Source organism: Acanthopagrus latus, chromosome 4 (assembly GCF_904848185.1).
Source record: "Acanthopagrus latus isolate v.2019 chromosome 4, fAcaLat1.1, whole genome shotgun sequence".
NCBI lineage: Eukaryota > Metazoa > Chordata > Actinopteri > Spariformes > Sparidae > Acanthopagrus > Acanthopagrus latus.
In genome coordinates this window covers 24,533,240-24,560,427 of record NC_051042.1, presented here as the reverse complement: position 1 = coordinate 24,560,427, position 27,188 = coordinate 24,533,240, and the positions used below count along the sequence as shown (strand labels likewise).

The 27,188-nt window shown below is 42.0% G+C and overlaps 1 protein-coding gene across 6 annotated transcripts in view; it reads left to right on the top strand.

Annotated features, from left to right (window-relative positions):
- Window positions 1–1,110: 1,110 nt before the first annotated feature.
- Window positions 1,111–27,188, top strand: part of kiaa1549lb (KIAA1549-like b) — a 71,357-nt gene continuing 45,279 nt past the window's right edge. For 2 of the 6 annotated variants that reach the window (XM_037096208.1, XM_037096206.1), the window contains exon 1: window positions 1,112–1,752. In XM_037096208.1, the coding sequence (XP_036952103.1) occupies window positions 1,533–1,752 (220 nt within the window). In that variant the 5' untranslated portion in view covers window positions 1,112–1,532. Of the gene's footprint in view, window positions 1,753–27,188 lie in introns of all 6 variants that reach the window. The other 4 variants (XM_037096205.1, XM_037096202.1, XM_037096207.1 and 1 more) reach the window with 3 other exon arrangements.

The window sequence follows — 27,188 nt, the reverse complement described above, 5'->3', positions numbered from 1 at the left end:
TAACTTAATATCTTAACCTTTCATCTGCTCTCTGATCACAAATGGGCTGATGAAAACCCTGAAATAATGACAAAACACAGATCTCCGCAGCTGGCTCAGGATTGGAGAGGTGACCGCTAGATAGACGGATAACTGTATTAATCCTAGAGGGGAAATGAGGTTATCATAGCAGCCGGTTCATCAAAGTACAAATACAATCAAAGTACAACAGCAAATATAGAAATGATAAGAAACATTAAAGCACTTTATATAAGAGCAGAACAGGACAGAAGCTGGGAGTAATTCAGATGGAAGATTTGCTCTTAATAATAACAATGGTTAAAAGTACTAACTAATTCTCTATGTAGAGTGAGAAGAAAACTCAACAATTGCTCCGTTATAAATGCTGCTAAACAGAAAGACAGCAACCACTCACATTTGAAGAAACTGGAACCAAATAATATTTTTTTAAATTTTATTTTATTTTTTAATCAGTTAAATATTGAAAAGATGTATTGATAATTTGTTGCTATGGACAGGGAAGGTGAACATTTCAATGCACAGTTCAATTCTGACTGCTGATGATGAAGCTCATGTGATGTGACTGAAAGAACCGCTGCTACACGCAGACTAATATGAATGAGCACTTCAGTGTTTCTGTGTAAAACAAAGACATATTATTGTTGAATAGGTTATTCTATTCTTGTTCTTAGTCATGTAAATCATTATCCAGCAATGATAAATATTATTTTCACAACAGGCTCTGTGACATCAGGTCTACCTGCAATGTAGAGAGCAGGGGCCTTCATCTCTCGTCAGTTCGTTTTCTCTGGGTGTGTGTTGCCACCTAGTGGACATGAGGGGGTACTACAGCCGGTGTTATTTGCAACCACTCACATATTAATGAAGCGATTATTGCAATGCTCAGGACGAACTGAACATACCTGTTAATTGAGGCAAAGTCAAAGAAACACGATTACTGAATGTTAATCCGTGGATGTCTGAACGAGGCTAAAATTGACTCTTTTTCTTATGGAGTTCTGTGTGGTGCCCATCACCAGCAGAGGGCGCCCTGCAGGGCTGCACGCTTGGACTTTTTCCTGCCGACAATTAACAGCAGGGAGGCTAATTTACGCGCTTTGACCAGGGGGCGGTGTTTTGAAACAAACCACCCCACCGGCTTCCATACCTTTACATTCGTGTGTTCACGTCACGCTCGCGCGTTCTTAAATGTGTGCCATCCGTCCGGAGCGGCTCGGTTCCCCCGCCAGCAGCTACATGTCAAACCTTTGGCAAAGTGTGCGCGCCGCCCTGCGCCACGCGGTGCTGATGGGTGGACCGAGCGCAGCAGAGCGATAGGGCGCATTTCTTAATTTCCCCTTTCAACGCCGCGTCCCCCCCAACCCAACCAACCAACCAACCGAACCCCCCCTTCCACCCTCCAGCCCTGGACACACGACGAGACCGCGGGACCGCTGTGCTTCCCGTTCACACACGAGGATCGATCCAATGTATTATTTACGACCGAAACTTCAGCAACTTGTCCACTGGATATGGCTCCCGGTCTGAGGAGTGGGCGGCGGATAGGTCACCCCAAAGTAGTGGTGGGAGCCGGCGAGCCCGGCGGGTGCCCGCCGCGGAGGACGGATGCCGGAGGAGAGGGGAGGTGTTCGAGGACCAGGTGGAGAGCCGGAGCGGCGGGGATGCTCCCGAACTGTCTACTGTCTGCGGGGATGCTTTTACTTCTTGTCCGGTGCGCTTTAGCCGCAGAGGGTAAGCACGTCTGGTCCGAAGGTGGGGGGGGGGCGAGAACACAATGCCGATGTGTTGCCACTAAACCTGTCAGCCTGACACCGCGAGTGACATGTATAACAGGATGGGTGGGAAGAAGAAAAAAAAAAGAGGGTCTTTTGTTTCACACAGGCTGCGTGCTGCTGCTGCTGTGATCCGCACGGCTGAACAACACAGGGCTGGAAAAAAAAAGCGTGCCATCATTTTATAACTTAACTATCCACCATCCAGGCTGCATGCATGAGGCTGTTGTTGCATTGGCATTTGCGCAGTCAGGGAATGTGTCCAAGCGGCTAGTATTCAGGATGAATCCTCCTCCCCACAATCACCACTGACCAGCACTTACATGATAATGTTGAGTGGGGACACGGTGCTGCGCAGGGTTTTTGCTTGATGTGATGTAACTCTCTCACCTACTAATCTTTTTTTTTTTTTTTTTTTTTTTTTCTCCCCCACCTGAGCCTGCTGGAGCCCTGATCTTTTGTCTCTGCCATCAGATTTTTTTTTTTTGCAACTGCACAGACCTTGAGTTGAGCACTCTCGCTTCTCCTCTGCAGATGCTCGCTTGGACTCATTATTCTGAGCCTCAACCTCAACTTTGTCTCTACTTGCCTTTTCCCCATCTCTTCTGCATTTGGCATTTTCAGAGGTTGTTATTTAGACACACACACACACACACAAGTGTGTGTATATATATATATATATATATATATATATATATACATATATATATATTGCTGTCTGCTGCTGAGCTCCGGGGAGTTTGTTGTGGGTAATGCGGTGCAGTCACAGGACAGTCTGTGTTCCCGAGCATCTGGGTCAGCACTAATGACACACATACTGAGAGAGCCCACTGTAGGTCGGTCTGTCTCTGGCGGGCGTTGAGAGGCAGCTGGGGGTAAGGTTGCGCCGACATAGCTGCCCCCCCCCCCTCGAAACCCCCCCCAAAAAGAAACAGACTCGACTGCAAAAACTGCAGGCTCTGATTTTGGGCTTCGGGTGTGAAACCCCCCCTCATCAGATTGGAAACAGAACAAAACGGAGGTGTTCTTTGCCAAGTGTGTAGCTCCATCACCTCCCTCCAGCAAACTGTGATGTGGCGGTGATAGTCTCACCTCTGCTGATGCACTGCTACAGTAGCAGAGTCTCCTCTTCCCTCCCTCCCTCCCTCCACCTCCTCCTTCTCACAGTCAGCACATCCATTCTTAAACACACGGGCCCAGCAGCAGCAGCACCCAGGCCACACGGTGCATGTTGGGTGAAAGAGGCACACCGGTGCTTCCAGCGCTCAGTTCGTCAAGAAAGATTGCGCCTCTGGTCTACTGAGATTGAATGTTGGATCCAGTGGCTGACTGAGTGTTCACAGTAGCGCGCGTGCTGCCTTGTGGTCGTATTATGAAGAATCATAAACACGGAGCATGCACTCTGTCCTGCACTTGACAGCAACGTTGTGTTAAGGTCCACAAAATTCAAGAAGACACAACACGGAGGTATTGGAAATGTACTTTTTTTTATGTCTCGGAATTAGTTGACATGCATTTTCTGTAAATCTGACTGAAACAAAAGCCTCCTCATTAAAGAGTCGTCTTCTTGACAACCAAAACAAATCAGGGTCTCTTCTTGCGGGAACAGTTATCTCCTACATGGAGCAGTGAAATTATACATGGTTCAATAATTTTCTTCGATTTGAAAGTAATCTCTAAGCTTTGGCTTACTCCAAATCCCCTCCATCCGCTGTTCCCTCGTAGATCTTTAATCTGAGACTTTATTCAGCAAATTAGTGGAGATGCTAATTCGGATATTGGCCTTGTTAAAGGGTGACGTCACCATTTTTTAACATTGAAGCGTGTCAACGGGTTTTGGGGAAGACTGCTGCTGCATATGTGGAAAAATGTAATGTAAAGCCTTTTGTGGCTCCAGAGGAAGTGGCACATGATGTGATAATATTACCTCCAGTTATGTCACTCAAGTGGCCAAGATGCATTGTGGGTAGTGTAGGAGCCAGGCTTTTGAAAAAGAATTCCACTGGTCTTACATTGTACTCCCACAACACATGGACAGGATTGATACAGCAGAACCAGGGATATTGCCTTTTTATTCCTACATTGCCCACAATGCAACAGAGCCACGAGTGACATCACTGGAGACAGTTCAGCAGATTACATGCAGCTTCTTCTGGAGCCACGAAAGGGCTTTATGCTACTTTTCCACATCTGTCGTCGTTTTAACACCCAACACCTGTAAACACACTTTAATGTGATTTATTGGTGGCGTTACCCTTTAAATGGATCATGTATCAGCGTTGGGTAGGGAGTTGAGGGACTGGACAAAAAGTCGTGTTCTTGTATTATTCAGACAGTATATTAGGATATCAGTAACCCTATTAAGAGATCAAACCTCAACTAACCACACAGCCGCAAAAAGAAATATGATGACCAGGAGGCCTCCGTCTGATGTGGACCATTCATACATCATGGCGTGCCTTTGGGTGGGGGGAGGGAAAAAAAATAAAAAATCACATTTCAGATGATTTGGTTGATGTCTATAATGGACTGCAGGGTGAGTGTAAATCAAACTGAAGCTGTCCCGTTGACTGTGGAGGCAATCTGGCTTAGTAATTGCTTTGGTGTTGTTGTATTAGATGGCAAAAATGAAACTATAAAACAACAAAGACACCATGAATGATGAATGATGCATTTTAAAGCTGAAGTTTACACTCCTACATGTAAGGCTGGTTAGGGGTAGGGTTACACCTGCTTACTGCCAAAAAAAAATGACATTGCATCACAGAAATGCCAAACTAGGTCACCATTAGTCTGTCTTCAGGTAAACACTGACATTATTAATGTTGATTTCAGGTGAAAACATTAAAAAAAAAACAACTAAAAATCAACAGCAGAATGTAAAGAAATAACAGTGTTTATGTTTTGATGTCTGTTTTCTATTGTGGAGAGGCCTACTGACCAGCTAGCTCACTGCTGCACAGCTGACTGAGCTAACTAGCCAACAGCAGCAAGAGTTACCAGCAGTTAGTGGTTATTCTAGTGATATGCTGCCCTTTATTTTTTTTTATTTGACAGATCACCAGCCCTTACCTTTTATACCTTCACACTGTAAAATATCTTGCTATACCATGAGCCAATATATCTTAAATCCATCAATATTCATTCTTGATTAATTTGATGATTATTTTTCAAAATGAATCATCACAATTGCGAAAATTGGTCTTCACAACTTCCCACAGCCTGAAGTGACATCTTCAAATTGCTTCTTCAGTCCAATAAACATGACAAAGGAGCAAACGTTTGACACTTTTTGCTTGAAAAATTTCAAAAAAAAAAGTTCATGACAAAATATCACATGTAAAATAAAGGAAATAAACCTAAGTGACTCATAGTTGCAGCGCTGGTCAGTATCGGTACCAGTCCCTTAAATCCAGCATGGGGCGGACGTCACTGCTCTGTTCGCCTGCTTGTGAGATCTACTGAGTGGAAGAAAAGATCCTCGAATGCTGTGAGCTGGTGTTATCCTGACTCACAGCATCCTCCAGCGTGAAATCAGTAAAAACATGCGGTTTCTATGGGAACGCCAATTTTTGCCCACCAATAACCATTTCCCCCCTTAAAGCCCCCGAACAGTCGTGGAGTGGAGGGGACGGAGCAGGGTGCAGACTGGGTATTCTGAGTAATGTGGCTGCAAAGAAGAAGCTTTTTTTTTTTTCACCCCGCAGTTAGATTGATCTTTAATTAGCTGGCAGGATCTCTGATTCTGGTTTATTGCTTTCTTATTAACACAGCTGGTGAAATTATGTTCGGCAGTGGCTTTGAGGACACGCACACACACACACACACACACACACACTGAAGAGCAAGCTAAGCAAAGGCATCTTCGGTCCTTCCGCAGTCAAATGACTTCCCTCTGACGTCACCTCTGTTTACTCCTGCAACCCGGCCCGGTTGCTTATGAGTGCTGACAGCTTGGTTTTGACGAGAGTTAACCTCAGAGACCTTGCTCTATGAGAAGCTTTCCCTGAGCTGTTGCCAGTCATCACTTTCTCCTTAGAAATTCATTGAAAGGAGACATGACAGTAAGATTCAAAGCCATTTCCTATTCGCAGTGCAGTCTTTTTACCCATAAAGAGACTGTTAAGTGAACGGATCAGGGAGACGACATCACAGCGTCTCAGTATCTTGCACTTTTCTCTCCCTCTGTCTAGATTAGCCTTTTTCTGGCGGTGTCACAATGGTTAATGGGAGAATAACCTCCAGGAATTGTTTGTTTTTAAAAAAAAAAAAAGAAATGGCAACTATGACTCACCCTTTTGGTCTGATGACCTGTCTACGTGCACTCTGGGTCTTCTGGAGTGCACAGAGGACATAATCTCCCCGTTTATTCCCCTCGTTTCACCTCATTTCAGTGATTTACTGTACGGGAGTTAATTATGTTGTAGGTAAGCATGTCAGCAGGTTTAAAGATGTGTGTGTGTGTGTGTGTGTGTGTGTGTGTGCAGTCAAGATTGATGGTTTCTCCTAAGGTGGAGCTTCAGCTGCGCTTCTGTGAATCTTTCATTTGTTGTTTTTGCGCTCCATTGCGATGCAAACATTTGTCTTAGTGAGCTGACAAATATCAAATTGAAAAGTCAATTTAAGAAAAACAGCGATGAGCGATGATTTAAAAAAAAAAAGAAAGAAAAAGTGTTGTTTATATTCTGTTAGCGGCTCTAAATCTGTTTGCTTTTGCGCGGTTGGGAACGAATGTTATGTGCCAGGAATGAAAAACGCTAAAAGTGCAGAGATGGGAGTGTTGTGATGTGATCTGAAATAAATTCATTGTGAGAGTTAAAAGAACATTCGTTGTTATCCATCGCCGCTCTCTTCTTAAAGAAAGTCAGAAGGTGTGCAGTCTTCTCTTCGCCACCGCTGCAAAAACAAAGCAGGCAGCGCTGTTGCAGCGCATAGATGTCATGATAAGAAAGACAAACAGGCTTCTAATTAGTATCTTGGACCATCTGCCTCGCATTATCCCTCGTACAGCTCAGTGCAATCAGGGGATATTGTGTTTGTGTGCTGTATGTGTGTGTTATCTCCGTGTTTTCTCTCCAGTATCTCTTTTCGCGCCTCGCTGTTTTTCTTTCGTCCGCCTCTCCGTGTTTTGGCGGGTTCGGTACGGGTTGATGGCGGACAAAAGCCTGGCTCCGATGCTGCTTCTGCTGCTGCTGCTTCTGCTGCTGCTGCTTCTGCTGCTGCTGCTTCTGCTGCTGCTGCTCCTCGATGAAGGACAGCAGGCTGCCTGATTTATTGGGACACACTGTGTAATATACCACACTGCTCTGCACAAGGCCAGCGGTCATCACACTGCATCACACAGGACCACAGCAGTATAGAGCAAGACGAGCCCGAGTGTCTGGGAAATGTAGCAATGTTGGATTTTAAGTAATTTGGATTCTGGGTAGATGGGTAATTGTCAGGCCGATATTCCTCATTTTTCCGATGAACGGTGTTGATGAATTTCTGTCAGATTGCCAATAAAATTTAAAGATGTGCTACTTCAGCTCTGATGCAGCATCCTGTCACAGGATGTCCCGCCCACAACACTATCTGACTACCAACACATCACAATTGATAGCCTATAAACACTGAATAATCACAATATGCAAAGTATCTACAAAGTATAATGTAGCAGAGAATAGAAATACTCAAGTAAAGTACCTCAAATGTTTTTTTTATCTAGAACAGAACAGAGTAAACTGTACTGTACTGGTTTATTCCAACACTCTTTGACACAAAGAGTTTCATTTTTATTTTAAGTGAATCTTGGTCCCAAATCGGTTTTCAGTCTCCTCAGTTTCTAATAGTCAGTATCGGTCAACCCCTGATTTGGATGATAGCCTACCTCTTTTAGAAGGAATATAACAACAAGTTACAACTAATGCTCTTAAAGTTAACAAAGTGGCAGCTCTCAGTTTTTTTTGCTGGCATTTAACCATTTTAGCACCAGGGTCACCTCAGCTAGGGATGTTGGCATTAATCGCTTACTGCAGAGAAAATATTATCTGGTGACACTAAAACCCACATAGGTAAAAAAAAAATAAAAATAAAAGAAGCAAGCTCAAAGAAACTCAGTGTGGGAACATTTCCCCCCCCAGAAAGGCAAGAACGTCAAATCTAAGATCCATTAAGGTGAAGAATGGACCAATTATTAATGTTATAGGTCACACCTGTGCTTGTCCTGCTTTGACATGCTGTGAAAAGGGTCTATTCCTGCTTATTTATGGCCTTCGCCTCTTGGCCAGTGCCATTTGAAACTTTTACCTAACGGTCAGACGTAATGGTTCGTATATCCGCAGTGCTGAGCCTTCTGGGTTGCCCTTTTTGAATGATGAATACAGACGACTGCCTCTGACGCCTCTAGTCTTTTGTGGCGTTGTGGCGAGCTGCTTTAGAAAGAGGCAGAGGTGATGTAAGGCGATGCAACTGTTGGCCTTCGTCGCCGCTTATTTCTCGTCTGTCAGGTGCGTCCGGGCGCAAAGAGACAGACCTGCTATAGATTTAAGTTGTCACAAGTTCATCATCTTTATAAGGAACATGCCAAGAACAAATCTGGGAAGAACCCCCTTCTACAAGTATACAATAAGAAATTTTAAAGTGCCCTAATGCTTTCTTTAGCTTAATGAGGGTCTAAAGAGCAGTTATTCACATGGGGAAGACACATCAAGTCGACCAAATGCAGATTTCCTTTTGGCGTTTACAGGTCCTGCATTCCCACACAGCTGTTGTCCTGGCTCACTAGTATTCTGCTCAGGTTGTAGATGGGCATAGCTACACTGGATGTCACCACACTTTATATAGCAATAAGGAAGACAAAGGTGATATTTGTCTCGCCCTGAGAATCAGGTTATGCTCGAACAGTTGAGTGTAGGGCCTTTAAAAACTTATGGCTTGATGTGGCCAAGATGTAGCTCGAAGCTATCCCAGAGATGCACAGATGGTGTTTTTTGTCACGTTTTGATCAAGTGAGCACCTTCTCTGTTACTTTGAGTGATTTCATGGGGAAAGTGAAAGATATGGAAGTTAAAAATGTATGAAGATTTTTACCAGCAGTGAACAAGGCTGGATCCGACCGGGATTTAGTGAGACAGGAGGACAGTGAGAGAGATTTGCCTCTTCATAGATTGGGTCATCAGTCACGTTTAATGGTGTCACTGTCATCTATCACTTTTACTTCTTGTCTACTGTTGTTATAAATGGAAATGCTAAGTGTGATGCTAAGTGTAGCTGTAGGCTTTGCTCTTTTTTTCCTCACACGGATGCCTTTGTGGACTGTGGCATTTACAAGCTAATCCCTTTGAACCTCTGGAGGAGGGGATGTGAGATCACTGAGACGCACAAACACATTCATTACGCCGAGCCCTCGAAATGTTACATGCTGAGATGCTAGCAAAGAGTGCACGCAAACACTTGTAACAACGTACACAAACAAGGAAACCTAATTTATTATCTGTCCGCAGTACAGCCAATAATCAAACATGCAGCCCTCTGACCGAAAGCTAAGATGCATTACTTGGTTTCTGGCCATTAGGGGGCTGAAGAGCTCCACAACAAGCTAACAAACCCGCTGTCCTGGTGCAGATTTGCTTCATCATAGTGCTGCGGCTAGCGTGCTAGCAAAAGTATCTTGGTCTGTTTGCCTGCAAGCTCCTCTTTCTTCTCGTTGACGTTGTCTACCGTCTTGTTACTGAAAATAAGTGCTGGGAACTCCAGGAGACACAGCAAGCACAAAATGTTGTAAAAGTGGAGTAAAGACAAGGTTAGCAAGGGTTCACGAGATGTATCGGCCAGTTAGTGGCTCACCATTAGCCCATCGCCCATCTTTAGAGTAGGGTTGGGCTGTTCACCAATGGCCGACTGTCTTTGACAACAAACCCTTTTACCATCGTGACATGATGTTGTCCTGCCTGAATTTTGCTGTAGACATCATCATGTGCCTATCAGTAGACATGGCCCAGCCCTGCTTTATGGTCCTTGGTTGGCAAACTCGGAACGAATGGAGATTTAATGAATTTGATTAATTTCATGAAGCAAAGATCTGTTTTACATTTTTTTTTTCATCTAGATTTAGTTTTGTAGATTATAACCTTTAACTGAATGCCATTTGATAGCCTTACTTTCACTAGAGAGCTGCAGATCGTCTACAACCGCCAACTCGATTAATTTACAGTACATTTGCAGTTAGGAAAACAGTTATCTTTAGCTCAAAGAAGCTACTTAGGAGTCGCGTAGTAGCTACTTCTATGTGTTTCCGCATACAGCCTCTTGCTCATTACATGTAGACGTATTCATATGAGTCGATGTTCATAAAGAAAATGTCAATGAATGGGACATTGTTGGTCCGTGACCCCGTTTTTTTGGTCGAGTATTCTCATGGCTACAAACCGCTGAGCGTTTACGTATTGTCATGTAAATGTGAGGATGTCCTTTTGTTTGTGAGCTCTAATTGCATTGTGTTGAAACTGGGGCTGGGCTGGGAACATTCACCATCTATCGACCTACAACAGAATAGCAATAGCACAGAGATCATATGAGGGTACTGTGTTGTCGCAAAATCGCTCCAACAGACTTTAATTAAAGACTAAAAAAGTTGGTTGTCAACAGCACTTACCATCGTTTTTATCATTACAGTATATGCAAAATTCACATACGGGGGTCCTGCTATGTAGCATCAGTGCTGAAGTACTGATTTCAGAAATTTGAAGACAACAGTATGAGAGCATCAGTCTTAAACGTAGCTTGAAGTGACCCCATGTAACATCGGCAGCACGAGAACGGTTGTTTGTGGGATGTTAATGCTCTGAAACATCAGCGTCTCGCTCGCGGTCTGCGGAGAAGCCTTTGATTTTTAAATCCCGGTGTCATCACGGATCCAGGGACGCTCTCTCCTCTCGTGTATCTGGCTTTACTGAAGCAGGTCGAGAATTGAGGCAATGACGGCAGCGTGAGGAGCACTGCGCTGAACTCGGAAAGCATTAAAGGAAATGTTCAACAGTTTTTAGAGGCCTGTCTTATTAATTGGTAAAACTGTCGCAGGACTTTTTAAAAAATGTTCTCCGGGATACAGAGGCTGTTTTACTAGGCTGTAATACTCTTACCAACATTTGGAGGTAACTCAGATGACTTGCACAAACTTAAATATGGGATGCTGTGAGAGATAGATTTAAATGCATCGAACTGTAGTCATGCAAGGATAAAACCTTAATTTGCGTCATGCATTTTGAATCACGGACAGGACACATTTTCTGTTTTTTTTTTCCCTAGTTCGAGTGAGATTTTCTTGCACACACATACACACCATATTGAAATGCACTCGCTTTTATGCACATTCATAAATCTATACCACATAGCATTTGTTTGATTTATGCCCTCACTTTAGTGCTCTGAAGTCACCCCTTAAGTCTCAAAATGAGACGGGCTGTTCCCCACAGGCCAATTCATTACTGGGATAATCCGAGTGTGTAGCTCTGCTGCCTCTGGAGAACTAACCCTTTGCAACACACTCACACACAATCGCACACGAGCCAGGCCTCTACACATGCTCCAGCTCATACCCCATCTGTAGCAAATGTCTATGGGAGCCTCAGAATTTGTTTCCCCTTATCCTTCATGGGTATCTTATTATGCCGTCCTCAGAGATTGTACCAGCGCGCGCGTAACCGTGCGTGTGATGTGTGCCACAACCCGCCAGTCTCAGCACTTTGTAACCTGCTGCAGAGAGGGAACATTGCTTTTGTTATTAAACTTTTTTTTTTTTTAATTGCAAAGCTGCCGCATTGTACGATTTTCTCTCATATTAAGCAGATGTGTTGGAAGCTGTAAGCAGGTAGGTTGCTCAATAATTGAATTACAACAAATGAACGTCTGTTTGTGTTTTTCATTTACCAGCTGAACAAACAAATCCAAATCAACAGTTTTACCACATGCTACAATGTCAGCGAAAAATGCAGTTGAGAGTGTGATTGTGCGTCTTTCTGACTCAACGCCTCTTTTATTTGTTGTCTGTGAAGGTCAGGAACATCTCCTCATGGTATACTTGCATCTCAGTGATGATATCGTCACCTAGGAGACAGGCCTCTCCTTGACTGCGGACGTCATTACGAATCATGGACACATTAAGCAGCGCGGACTAAACGTTGTAGTGGGGGATAGGGAGGACATTTAAATTAGAAGAATGACAGAATATCAAATTCAAGGAGTAAGTCTGCGAGGAATGAGGAGGAGGAAGTGAGGCTATGGGTTGATGTGAACCGACAGACTCTCTTTGGGGTAAGATATTCAGACTGATGAAGAAAAACCTCATATTTCACTGGCGAAAATCTGAGTTTTAATATTTTAAACCATCCATAAAAGAGCTACAAATCAAGGCGCGTGGAAGGCAACAGTTTACAAGTAGACACGCCATAAATTGAACACAATATAATATTCCATTTCCTCAAAGAAACAGCAAAAGAGCATAATACATTTTTTAGAATCTTCCCCTTTTATGCTTTAACACTTTAACCTACATGACACCGCAGATGCACATCAGAAAGAATTGTTCCCATCTTGATACGTACTGATCTCTCATCCTGAAAGGAAGCTGCTCAAAGGAGGCCACCTTGCCTTGTTGGATAAAACTATTCCTGAAGTGACTCCCATGGGGATGTCCATCCTCTTAATAGTATCTGTCTGCCCACCATTAAGCCTGTCTGGGATAAAATCTGCAGCAATTCAGTGGGCCACTGCGAGCAGATAGATAATCTTGGTCAAAAATCTAAATGAGGACTGGTTGGCGCAGAAATAATTATGAACTGTCTGCCAAAAACTGAACGAGAAGATATTCTCATAGCAGATGGCCTCGTCTGAACTCTGACACTTCCAACGGTTTGCATTATTCGTCCGCCCACATCTTGAGCTGTGTCCAGGAGAATCCCTCAAGTGCCTTGAAGTAGACTTTTAAGCTTTTTGAAAAAATGTCCTCTGTTCTCTGCATTAAGCATTTTCAGGTAAAGTCCCTGAAAGTGGCCTTTTTTCGGACAAATGTCGGATTTCTAAGCTGCAGGTATTGCAAAAAACACGTTTGCTTTTGGAAGATTTTGTCCTACAAAATGTGAGGAAAGAGGTGTAGCTTTGACAGTATAGTATTTTGGGGGAAGGGTTCTTCTGAAATGGACTGGTCTGAGTGGTGACACTGTAGAGGTTTTTGTTCATTTTAAAGGCCTTTGCAGCTTTTTTCTGGCATTGGAGTTACTTTGCTGTTTGTCCAACTGCAAAAACTCAAAGATACAGCAGTATCTTAGAGTCTAGACTATGTCTGCATCTGAAAATGCTATTTATGTTTGACTGCCTGCTGCTGCACTAAGATGTCTATCAAATCACTATGGTGGCAAAGTCACACAGGTTAATGACAAAAGCTACTGACTCAAATACAATTATATGCAGCACACGCAAAGTTGCATTATGGGAAACAATTGCTGATGGTTTAATGTGCATCACATGCTGCCAGTGTGTGTTACACATTCCCTGACTTTGTCTAACCAGGTTCTCCAACCTGCTCCGAAATGCAACTTTTTTAATGCCAAAATGCTGAAGAGCTATACTTCAAAGAAAATTATATAACAGTCCTTGATGGCCATTGTAAAAACTCTACTTTAAAATATATATCGATTTAGGGCAGAAAATCAATTTCAAAGATCCAATATGCCTTCCACTTAGGGCTGGGCAATATATCCATATTATATCGTTTCGCTCCGGAATTAAGCCCTCTAAAGTCTGTGGGAAGTAGAGCCTTCTCTGTGCTTGTTTAACCAGTGCGGTGATGTTTGATGACCACGATGTTGTTGAGCACTAATGTGGAGGAGGTCTGAACTGTCCGGGGTCTGTTTGTGGGGAAGTCCAGAGTGTGGTACGCTCGCCCAGAGTATTTCAGTCAGGCCATGGGTGAGATTGTCTTGAATGCCGAGCTGAAACCAACAAATAGCATCCTGATGTAGCTGTTCTTATTCTCAAAGTGTGTGAGGGCAGTGGATACGTAAGGCATCCTCTGTGGATCTGCTGATTTTGAAAGCGGACAGGTGAGGGTCCAGGCTTAAGGGGATGTTGTCTTTGGTGTTCTGGAGAACCAGTTTGTCAAAGCCCTTCATCAGGATAGAGGGTGAGTGTCACAGGGCGCTAGTTGTAAAAACCAGACACTGCAGGATTTTTGGGTACAGGGACGATGGTGGCTGTCATGTTGTATTTTCACTCTGATAGAGGCTTAATTACAGTAAAGTAATCAGAACTAAAACCTGTTTTACTATTTCTAAATAGTATGTCGAGTTGGGTTTTTAATGAGGAGTTTGCAGGGCCCTCACAGATGGCAGAGACTGCCATGCAAGATGCCAACTGCACATCAGGAACAGTTTGGGGTTCAGTATCTTGCTCAAGGACACTATGACAAGCAGCTCAGCTCAGTCCAGAGCTGGGATTTGAACCAGTGACCCTCCGATCACTGATCACTTTTTACCCAAAAAAAGATAACATCAAGATATATGGTAGAAAAATATTGTGATATTCACTTTTGTTGCCCTGATCCCAGAATGTATAAAGTGGTTTTGATACGATTTCAGAATATTAATATAAACAGTACATACTGTGTTGTATGTTGCGATACAGCCCACACTTGGTTCCCCTGATGTCATGTTTTAGTAACAGTTGTAAGGCCAAAGAACAACTGAGGGATTTATCTTTCCAACAACAACAATATCGCAATTCAAATACTAGACATTAGTTTTCTATGCACCTTTCGCCAAAGCAATTCTGAATGTATTACCCATTGATTTTGCAATAGCCATTACAGTTAAGCATCCTAGCCAGTGTTAGAAACAAAACCTGTTTTCACCCTCCGCTGAACACGGTCGCGTCTCACCTCTTGTGCTACTCTCTAATAAGACCTCCTCCTCTCTCTTATCTACGTTCTTAATTCACTTATGAGAGGTTTCATGGATTCTACTGTACATATCCGTTAAATACGCCTTCTAAGTGCTCTTTGTTTTCTCAACTGTTCTCATAATTAACTTGCTTAATTAGATTTAGTTTGTTTTTTCACTCAGCTGAAGGAGCGTTACATAATTACTTCTAAATCATTTAATTGCAGATCTCCACACTTTTCAAAATGACACAGAGTCTTAAATTACAACTCCATCGTGACAATAGAGTGGCCTAACTGACGGCAGACATACAGTGAGTTGATCTCTGGCGTAAAACCAATGGTGAGCAACTGCAGCATGATTGGAAATGGTAATTTAATGTATATTTGTGGTAAGTAAAAAAAACACCAGAATGACGCATTAAAAAAACCCGTAAGATGATATTTCACCGTGGAGCTCACATGTGTAAATATCTGCAAGACTCATTAAAGACGTGACAGCAGGATTCCTATATGGCCACCATGACAGCAGCAGCTGCAGCGTGTCACAGCCGCTGGCCCCGCGGTGTTGTGGTGAGCTGAGGGTGTAGCTGAGGCCGCTGTTGCAGAGCTCATCCATCATGCTTGCCTGCTGGAGGAGGTGGTGATCTCGGTGTTTGCTTTGACTGTGTGGCGCGCCGAGGTTGAGCGTATGATGGCTGTTGATGTGAAGCTTTAACAGTGTTGTCAGTGTTGAAGCTCTTACATGACGTTTGAGTGGTTGCTCAGCTGTGTTAAGGTGCATAATGCAGCCGTGTCGTGTTTTTGTTCTCAGCCGCAAACTGTGCCCGTGAGATTTTCTCTGCTCTTGTTCTGTCTGTCTCCAAATGCGGCCAAGAAAAAGGAAGATGTTGTGTCAACTGTGATTTGGTGTTTTTTTTTTTTTTCTCTCTTTTTTTTGTGGTCACAAGAGCAGTTATAGTTTTTGAAGAGCAGAAAATATGTTAGTGAAGGCAGCAAATTATAGTCTTGAGATGAACTGCATGAGCAAGCTATTGCCTGTTTAATATTTCTTACTCACTCAACAGCTCTTTGAAAAACAATCAGTGGTCATATTATTGACTAGTGGCTCCCGGTGCAGGTTTAATGCACCTCGAGAGAAGTGCGAGTGAGGAATGCAATTTACAGTTATTTTCATAATCTGCCAATTGTTTTATTGATCAGGTTGGTCTATGATGGATCATAAAAAATGTACGAAATGTCCATTAAAATTAACCAGAGCCCAACTACACATATTTGTTCAAACAGATTTTTTTACAGGTAAGTACCCCATGAAGACAGTGTACAGTAGAAGATGTGGGAATGAAAAAAAAATGGGGGTCAACTGTGTGTTTTTGATCCTTTGGTTTATTGTGGACAACAACTGGATGCAGCATTCTCAAAAATTTCGTGTATTGTTTTGCCTTTCATGGAAAATTTGACATCGTCAGTGGAGCACCCGGCGACATGGCGAGTTGAAAGAGAACTGATGTTGTTGGTTGAGAATGGGTCACAGTTGGCTTTTCTGTCTTTTTTTTCTCTGACTTTCTTCCCCAGACACAAGACCATATCCTACATGCTGCTTCTGACCCCATTATTACCTCTGCCAAGGAGGTGATTTTTTTTCTGCTGCTGGCCTTTTGTGAGATGGTTGGATTGTCAGCAGGATTAGACAAAATTTAGGGAGCAGATTTCCACGAAACTTTGATGGGGGATGGTTCTCGATCCATTGTAGACCCTTGCAGATCCAAGAATTTTTAAGGTGATCAAGTTTTTTTTTTTTCATTAGTTTCTCAGTGAATAAATCATGAAAACAGATCTTAAGTATTTAGGTGGCTGGTATCTATGAGTGGATAAAGGGGACTGCTGGGCTTTGGCGGAGGTGTGCGCTCTACTGAGTGCCAGTCCAGTTTGTTTGTAGCGTTGTAGTCACTAACGCCCCTTCCTGATGACATCAAACAGGTTGTGGAAGATAACAAGCTGTGATTCATCGTGTGGTCTGACATGCCTCTCGACTGAGTCACAGGAAGAATTTATGAGCTTATAATGGCCTAACCGGACACAGTGACCATCTTATCAGAACAAAATATTATGTAGTCTGAGCACAGCAAGAAAAAGCAGCAAATATTCTCATTTAGGGCTGTAAACATTTATTTTTTAAAATCACTTTTCTCCTAAAAGGTGAATTTCATTGTAGATTGTAATATTCTGTTAATTTGCGTACATATTCTTACGCTTGGAGCTGAAGGGGAATAGCTTAGTATTGGATTGCGGTAACTTCAAAGAGTAATATTTATTGGGCCTCAAACATTTTACGACTCATCACTTATTTACAGTCAAATAATCAAAAATCCCTTTTTAAACCGAAAACTTCCTCACGCTGTCAGCGAGTAAAACATGAGCATCTTCATTTATGGCTTTGCTGCTTGTAGTGACCCGAGATTATAGAGCCTTGTGATTGTATTACATACATTTTGACATTCTTGTGCTTGACTCGAGTGTGGATTTCAGAGGGGATCCTGGAAGCTTAACCGGCTTATCCCACCTTGTTATCCCCCATTGTCGTCTTCCCCTTCATCCTCCTCATGCCTCGGCTAACCTCTGCTGCACCACAGCCAATAAATGCGGTTGGAACCGGCGCATCTGCTCAGCATCGTACATTAGTTAGTGGTCTCCAGTCTGGTGGGTTGTGAGCGTCTCAGGAGGTCATTCGTTAATCACAGAGAGGCCTTGTGCCAAAAATTTTTAATTTTCTGGATATGTGTCCAATTTTTTTCTGTCATTCTGCATTTTTCTTGTGTAATACTAAATTAATTCAAGACACTAGACATGTGGTAATTACGGAGCAACATGAAGGTAAAATCATTTGCTTGAGCTGCCCACCACCCTGCATGTTTGATTAAGATGGAGGAAGGTTTCAAGAGGTGGACACCTGCAATATCTTTGTCATGTCACTTAGGAGCCTTTCAATTCACGGTGGCCTTCTTTTACATCATGTTTATGTTAATAGACTCCAGAGGCAATTTGGTTTTGACATGGCAGGCATGAATTATGTCTTGCCGAGAAAGAATCAGTCACTTTACTCACAAAGTACAATAAACGCAGAAATGTTCTGCCTTAATGACACTGATGTCAAAATTGCAGGGGTGCGAGATGTGTAGACGTTTAGCAAGAATAACCTAAAAGTTTTGGTTAATTAGTATTATTAGCATAAAAAAACAAGACCAATTAGGAGGTTTTTTGGCTGCCTGCATTTTTAATGACGTTCTTTCAGGGTGGATTTTTGCAGATCTACTGAAGAAAACAGGAGAAAAAACTATTGTGTATTCAGCACACAGTGTAAACACTCATAAACTGTTAATGTATTTGTTACTTATTATGTATTGTTAGGAGATCTCATCCTTCTTCATGCTCTACAAAGCAGACAGGCATAGAGAGAGGAATGCCAAGGAGGGCAACAGGTTGCAACATTTATCACAGAAAGCAACAAAATTTATGGCAAAAAGTTTATATGAAAGTGTACAAATACAGAAAAACGCCACATTCTGCTCTGAGGTATAGAGGCTCACCTTTGTGCAGGAGGTTAGCACAGGACATATACTTCTTTCGCTTAGCAGGATGAGTTTTGACTTCCTCTGAAGTATCTCTGAGGGCCCAATTAGAAAAGTCAGAGGCAAAGCCAGGTGATCTTCCCAACAGTGATACCGGTGTTCTCTTGTGGAGTCTTCCCTTCCTGTGATGTACTGGTCTTGTGAAAAGCAGACGGCAGGCCTCAAGCCTTCGCTGAGGTCACTCTGCAGGGACAAATGATTTATTCATCTATTATAGTGATGGTTTGTAGTACTGCATTGTGAGTATCTGCAGAACCAGAGCAGATGTAAACATGAGAAGCAGTGCTTGTACGTTTGAATATGAACCGTTCTCAGGTGGCTACCAATTAAGCTCCTCTTTCAAACAGGCCCTTGATTTTCTATTTCTATACTTTTCTAATTTAGGTTGAGCATATAATAAGACATCATGATCCAATTCTGAAACAGCTGCAGCAAAAGTAAAGACTGTTAGGTGATCCCTGATACTACTGATCATACCAAACATGAACTCTGTTGAAGTAAATACAACCTCATGTGTTCATGGTTCTTATTTTCAGTCACTTTGAAGGTGTTGACTTTTCTTGTAAACATGCCAGAATTGTATTTACATTCACTGTTTCTGTTCAAAATGCTAAAACATGTTATCATTGCATTTGCTTTCTCATAAAACGTTCACAAAAAGCTGATGTTTTAAAGGTGGGATGGTCCCATTTCCCAAGTTAGGAAGTCGTTCTTCTGACTTCGGCGTACCCATGAGCTTGAAAAAACGTTGAAAAAACATCGACACTGCTCTTGTCCCAGACTTGCTACTGCACCAGTATCTTCCCTATAACCACAAGAATGATGTTGTACATGACTTCTAATAATTAGATCAATGCACAAAAGAAACCCTAAATGTGAAAATAATGCACTCTTCATTTTATGAATCGATACAGTATGTTCAAAACAACCCAGAATAAATGTTGGCAATGTACCATGGCGCAACGAACACAGCTTAAAATTTGTCCTGAATTCTCCTGGTAAACATCCAGTGGTGTCACACTTACAAAAGTTGAGACACAGTCATGAACTGTGGTCACCGACTTGGCAGCCATCCAGGCATCTCCTCCACCTCCCAATATGATAGTTTGGTCATAAACACGTCAAGTGAACGTGATATGGCATATTTTATACAAATGTGTATATAGACTATGACATGAACAAATGTGAATGTGTCAGTTGTTTGCATGAATGTTAACTGGCGACATTTTGTCCCGGCGACTGGGCTGCTTTAAAAATTAAGCACAGCAAATATATCAGAGTGAGAACTCCATTTCAGCCAGTAAACACAGTGCTGTCAGTTGCTGCGTCACTATCCAATACCCTCCCTTGACCCCCACCTGTCATTTCACACCCACAGTCTGCCATGTCAATTGGTTTTTGTACTGTAATCCCAAGGCCCATCACAGCCCCGGCATGCAGCTAAACTCCTACACTCGTCCCATGCCTGCTCTGATATGCACAGCCCCAGGAGACGGCCGTGAACTCCAGTTTGATGCAGTCTTTTCTCACTACACTATGTGTGTGTTTGGTTGTGTGTGTGTGTGTGTGTGAGGTTGAACCAGGACAAGAGGTCCTTACTCGAAGAGGCAGTGAATATTTTTGTCTCGAGATCTGGTTTGCAGCTTTGTTAACACAGTGTGAACAACCTTAAGATATACACAGACCTCATTTCCAAAGTAAAGGTTGTCTGACGAGATCAGAACTTGTATGTTCCTTGTTTGTAGGCAGTGCAGCCTGAATGAAGAAACATCGTTTTATGAGGGAACCTAAATGTGATCGTTATATTTCATCTGTATGACGCTTCCGTGGTGAGACGGTATTTGTATTTACCTTTTGCTTTTATCTCTACCACTCATACTCTCGCTGCTTTCAACCTCGACAGTTCACAGGCCAGCGCTGCCTCTGGGCATGATGCTGAAGTGAAAGATGACTTACTTTTGGTGGGTTTAATGGGACTGTGATTGCCTGCGGTACCCTACTGAGCTGTCTGACTCCCAGCCATCCTGTCTGCCCCAGCAAGGTTCATCTGATCGCTGCACGCATCAAAGGAATATTTCACCCTGAAAGTATTCCCACATTTATATATACCATCAATCTGTAATGACAAGTGCATTCAGAGTCTTATTTTGTGATGAAATGCACTCGGGCTCTCTTCAACTCAACCGGTCTGCTTCTTAATCCGAGAATTAATGCTCTATTTTCCACAGGATGTGGAGGAGCAACTGTGTGTGAGTCCTTGCAGGAAAAACACGCACAGGTGCAATTAATAAAGGAAATAACGAGTGCATTCCATTTAGGCGAGTCTGTTCAGGGCCCTGCTATCAGTCACGCCGCCTGCTGGGACCCTTAATGGAACTGAGACATCGTTAATGTTATTACGAATATTTGCTGCGAAGAACAGACATTTTTGTTTTTCCCACCTTAAATACACTTTAAAGCAAACAAACCACATGGACAATTATATTTGTGATTAGTGGAAAAAGGAATGCATTTTATTTGATATTTGAGAGAATAACTGTCTCATTTAATGCACATAAATTTGGGGGTAGTTAGGTCGGAGGGTTGGCTTTGCTTTAGTTTATTCTCCCCAAATAATGTGAAGCAATTCAGCAGGGGAAGCGGTAAAAATGTTCATATAAAAATGTATATAAAAATGCTGTTTATCTGAAACTGACAAAGTTGGAATCACCTCTCTTGATCCGTTAATCCTTAATGATCACAGGCAGATCTGTACACTTTTTATCATCCTTATTGCTGATGATATCTTTTGCAATTTATTGGCACAACTTCTGGTCAACCAGAGCCAGTGTTTTCCATGGTAACGGGATGCTAATCCATGTTCTCATAGCAATTGGCAGTGTGTATCAATCCCTCACTAAGGACTGGGTCAAGGACTTGATCATGTGAATACTACTAACACTATTATTATTGCTGATCTCAGTCATCTATCATCTTCATAATTTTTTATTATTATGACACCCATCAGCTTTTCCCCTGGAAGCTTGTGGATAGTAAGTGTTTGAACCAGCTTTACTAAATAAGCTCTGTCTAGTTATTCGCTGAATGTTTGTTTCTTCAAAGTTTTAAGCTCTAGCACTGTATTTTAATGTACTGCTCTGCTGCCGATGCTAATATGCTGACCATCGTTACCATAACCCCCCCCCCCCCAAAAAAAAAGGTACCTGCTCAACTACTTTCTCTGTAGGAGTTTCTAATAACATTTCTAGCGCTGAACAGATTCATCTTATTTGGTCTGACTTCTTAATGTCAGGTGTAGAGGATTAGGTCACCCTTGTGTCTACCGGTTGTAAATGTAAATTTAGGAATTTGACTCACTCACTCTAAAGGTCATTCATGCTTTTACGTCATCTAGCCTTTATCCATTTGAACCAGACCTATTCAACTGGTGGCCCTTTAACAAGCTTATTATGGCTCTTTGATCATTTTAGCAGGTTAATTAGCCCATTCATTAGTTGTGTCTAGCATAAAATATTCTCATTTCATTCAAAAGTTTTGACCTAAGCTGTTGAGGCAGAGGGAATTTATGAAAAGCAAACCGACACCCTAGTTTTTAAGGGTGCATTGTTTATTTCATAGTTTATATTTATTTTTATATTACATTGTTTGAATACATTTCCAATGTTACAGATGAGATACAGGTAAAAAGTCTGGCCCCTTGGCGCTTGACATTTTTGCAAATCAGGCCTTTTAAAAAAAAAAAAAACCCAGCTGAATGTGCCTGATTTAGATGTTTCTAACTCCTAACTGCTGATGTAATAGCTGTTGATGTGGTGTTCTATTTTCGGGGGCCTTGTCACCCAAACAGCAGATAGCCTACAGACTGAATAGCTTCTGAATCATCTTAGTCTTTGTCACCCTTCAGGGAAAAAAAAAAACATCCAAATATTGCACCCATAAATGTTTGTAAGTTTTTATTCCCTGGCCCAGTATAAGTGTGAAAACACACCAGACAAAGGTTCATTTAGACAATTTTCGAGTGTAGCTGCTGGTGAAGCATTCAATACAACTTGCAACATAGTCAGCACTTTTTAAAGGGAGCCCTCAGAGAGGACAATCAGAATATAACAAATGTTGCTTAATGATTTTTTTAGTGATATTTGAGATGTACAGTTTTTCATTTAGTGGCATAGTTGTTTTTTTTTTTTTCTTATGTAGACAGTAAGGGGCCAGGAGCATAGTAAGGGAGACACAAGCTCTACCACATGGGTGATTGGCAAAGGACAAAAAAAGCAGGAAAATATATGGTACACCTACCAATACGCAGCGACAGAACCCACCCCGTTAAGCACGTTAAGTAGACGTGCATATAAAAAGGAAAGACAATATTGGCTTTGCCTACCTGAATCATCTGTTTCCATTGTCTTGTCAGCTGAAGCTGTTCACGTGAGTGGATTGTTGGGCACAGTTTAATTTCTTTTTTTTGTCTTGCTTACTTCGTGTCTTGGTGTCACATACATCACATTACTGCATGAAAATATCTAATAATCTCATCCAAACCATTAGCCAACCCCTACTTTAAATATAATTATTTTCGTCTTGTCAGGTCAGGCTATTCTGATCATGCTATGACATTTTCTCATTGTGCAGCTGGCTTTAGAGGCAGTATTTTCTAATCATGTCGGGGGAGTTATTCTTATGCGTTTTAGAATAATGTCACTTGCCAGGTCATGTAAGGGGTAGACCACAGAATTTGTTATACTGGTCAAAAAACGAAAATAGGAACTTCACCATGTCTCTCTTTACAATTAATTTGTTGTCATCTTCAGCTAAGAAAGAAATAGTTCGCCCCACACGTCCAAAATACTTAGAACACATCGGATAACCTTCTGCAATGATTGCAGGATCTTTGGCGGAGCTCTGCTTTGAATGAAGTTCCATTTGTGACAAATGAATGGACTACTTGTGGAGTGACATGAAGACATGAATCAGAGGCATAAAAAAAACACTGACAGTGGTGAGCAACAAAGCGGATTTGCATGATTTAAGAGAGCCTCATTTTCAGGTTGGAAAAGACAGATTTCTGGATTTATCCGGAAGAATCACACCCCTGCTCTATTCATTCTTCGGTCAGCACATTTGCTTCCACGTTTTGGGATGTAATAGGTTCTCTGCTCATATCAACATTTTTTAAATTCCCTTTTGTTCAGTTGTATCATTAATATAATAGAGCAACATTGTAAAAAATGTTAAATATATTCTATATAATTCAGAGATGTTCCAATAGTTTGTTTGGTTCAGCAAAACTGTTACCATATCCTTAAGTCACTGAATTGTTGCAGCACTTAACTTAACTTAACACTAATTTGTGAATTTACATAATGAGGCCCAGAAATCAATTAAGTTTGGCTGCCGTTTGTCCATTTTCACCAAAAGGGTTTGAGGCAGCAGATATATGATCCTTCATGTGAGAGTGGAGGGATTGTGTCCCCTGTCACCTTCCAAAAAGCTTGCTAAAAGCCCTCAGTAATGGCTCTCTGGTGTGTTTAACTGAGCCTGCAGTGCGAAAATAGAGACACTCCATAGGAACATTATCCTAATGTATCCCTATGTATGGGAGGAAACAGTCGCAGGAAGAAATCAATGCAGTGCTAGGCTATTGAGTAAGTACAGTATTATGATTTAGTTACCAGACCCGCTGTATTTCATGTCAAATAATAAAAACCAGGTGTCAAATCTCTGCTGTCTCATAAATCATGATACTGCTCGATCTGGAATAAGGCTAGCTCAGACCCAGGGACAAGGACAGTGCACAACAGCCTCGGTGAGCAGTAATAGGAGTGGACAGAGTGCAACAACATAAGCCATGACAACAGCGTCCGGAGCTGCATCAGGACAGAAGTCAGTGTGTCGACATGTCAGGCTGAAAAAGACAGAGAGCCTGAGCGTCAGCGGAGAGGCTTATTATTATTTAGAGAGAGAGAGAGAAAGAGGAGGATGGAGAAAAAGAGAGAGTACTGAGCCTCCTCTGAGTCACTGTGTTGCCCAGAGCTGTTTTTTTTCCTTCAAGTATGTTTTCTATCATTTTTATCAATGAAAAAAGGTACTACTGGTGTCAGAGGGTGGCTGCATTCTTTATAAAAATGTTCAAAGCATAAACAAGCTTAGATGCAGGAGTTGTTAGAAGTGCACTCAGGATCATAGTTACCAAAAGATTATTTATTAACCTGAAAGCACTCAGTGTATGGAGGGCATGCATCCATCAAAGCTGCACCATCTAAAAAATGTGTTCATTCTTACGGGTCACAAAAATGTCTGGAAGTCTGCATTTGGATCTGCGACATACACACAGAAAAGGACACTCATGTCCTATTCACATTAGTTCACTCACTGTTAATATGTTTAAATGCTTAAAAGCGAATCAGTGTGATGTCAATGTAATGTGTATGTCCAATACAATATAAACGTGAAATGTAGTGTAAATAAACATTACATGAAAGCCATCGTCAGCAGACTGGCTTCACAATGTCAGTAATACATCAGCTAACAATTTTAGCTAACATTAGCCACAACAAGCTAATGGTCATCCAAGACCACGTAAGCTGTGGTTGATTGGTTTACCTCCAGTCCGTTTCCCCTGATGTGCCCCTTATTTGTAATTCCTCCCGTTAAACTCCACATGTCAGAGTGATACAAATCAAATGGGAGTGTCTCAGTTTTTTTCGCGGGATGTGTTTCGTGAAACTGTCAACCCACCCCAGAGGCAGAGGTGAGCGTATGCACATCCCACCCTGACTGACGTATCACTCGTCCATGTGCTCACTTTAGCCTGCCACCCCTCTCAGTTTGATGCTGACAATGGATGGAACAGGTGCCAAGAAGCAGTAGGTCTTTACTGCCAAATTTCAAACCACTTGGTGCGAGACTTTCACCCTTATTGACTTAACATCACTTATTTCTGACTCGTCTTGTCTCACTCTACAGACTATAGACTTTCTTGTTGAAAGGTCTACCTAGCAATGATGCCTCCTTGTACACTCTTTTACCGTTCTCTCAAAACTGTTGAACGCACTTTTTTTTATTTCCTGTGAGCTATGAAGTCAACACTTGATTTTATTTTACTTTCACGTTCATTTCCAGTTAAGTGTTTTCCTCCCATGTGTAACGTTGAAAAATGGACAAGAACTGAAATGAGCAGTTGATCGTCCCAGTGCCAAAAAATTAATTGGCATGCAAAAACGCCAAACTATTTCATGTTCCAGCCTCTCTTATGAGGATTTTTCTTGTCACACTGGGCTCTGGGTAATCACTGATTTTTCTTTTTTTTTTTTTTCTCTTTCTTTCTTTCTTTCTTTCTTTTTTTTTTTTTTTACAAATCGGTCAATCAAGAAATTAAAAAAAAAAAAAAATCAGCAGCTCAACCCACTCTTAGAATAATTATTATTCGCGGTCCTCCACAATAATAGTTTAAATGAGCTGGATTGTTAAAACAGTGCTGTATTGAAATAATATATAATAATACATAAGTCAGGTGGTGCAATACTAGAGTATTACTTGACTTGACTAACCCTAACCCTGCATTGAGTAGTTTTTAGTTTCAGTTATTTTCCTGATTATACTCACATATTATAGTGTTTTGGAACTACTTTTACTTGATTGAAGGATCTAAATACTTCCTTCACCTCAGTAAATGTATGTAGCTGTAGCTTAGATTTTACTGTTTCCTCTTTGGAAGCAATTCCTGGAATCACACCAACCACCAGTGATGTTTCTTTGTCTTTTTGGCCACCGACATTAGTCTAGCAGGACCCAAAAAAACCAAAAACAAAACCAAACATACTGTAGCCTCCTTGTCAGGACTAATAAATAAGCGGAAGACTGAATGAACATCTCTTTTAATACCATGTACTCGTCACTGCGTGGTTGCAGGGTTAAGTGTCCGCCTGGCTGATTTCCAGACAGCTGATGCGTGTCTCAGCCTGCTGTGCTGTTTGCACCCCCTGAAAAAAAAAAAGGAAAGAAAAAAGCGTAGTGCTGTGTGCGACATCCTCCCTCCCCATCCATACTGTCACCTTAGCAGTGTTTGGCAATGCATCCACTCCGCTCCTGCAGCCCTGCACAGACATGACGCCTCCGAGCACAGACAGAAACCCCTGGAGGCTATGTGCAATATGGGTATGTGTAAAATTCTGTTTTTCAGTCACAAGCTTCTCCTCCCAGGCTTCCCTTCACGGCAACACTGAATTTCCTGGTTATAATTTGGACACGGCAATAAAGAGCTCTGAGCAATCGTACATGCTGCCACCTTCCACAAACAGCAAAAAAGACATAGGAGGGACTTCCTCGGAAGCAGTCGACCAGGCTCCTTACGTTTGTCCCCTCCGCTCCGAGGGTCCCATCCACCTCACTATTGAATTACGCTCTCTTGTTTACCATTTCCAGCACATAAGAGAACAAAAACAGCTCAAAGCGAAAAAGGAAGAAGCGGTGTATAATTTGTGTGGAGCAGCAGGAGCCCCGGCGGTGTCATGTCTGTGTCCTGGTAGCTCAAAGATAGTGCCGGCTGCAGAGGGAGAAATGAGTGTGGAAATGAGGTCTGTGGTTTGCGGTGCAGATTGCAGAAGGTTTGTAGAGCCCATGTAGCTTTTTTCACTTGACGACTTAAGTGTACCAAAACCAAACATTTTTTTTTTGGGTCATCCATGCTGGGTGCATTAGCTTCTTAATGCAGGTTACCATTTCATCAGCTATCAAAGCTGATGTTTTCACATGCCTGAATTTTACTCTGAAAAAGTTGATACCATGCTAGCAAAAAAAAAAACAAAAAAAACAAAAAAAAACCTCAATACAAAAATACCTCTTGTTAGCACTGTA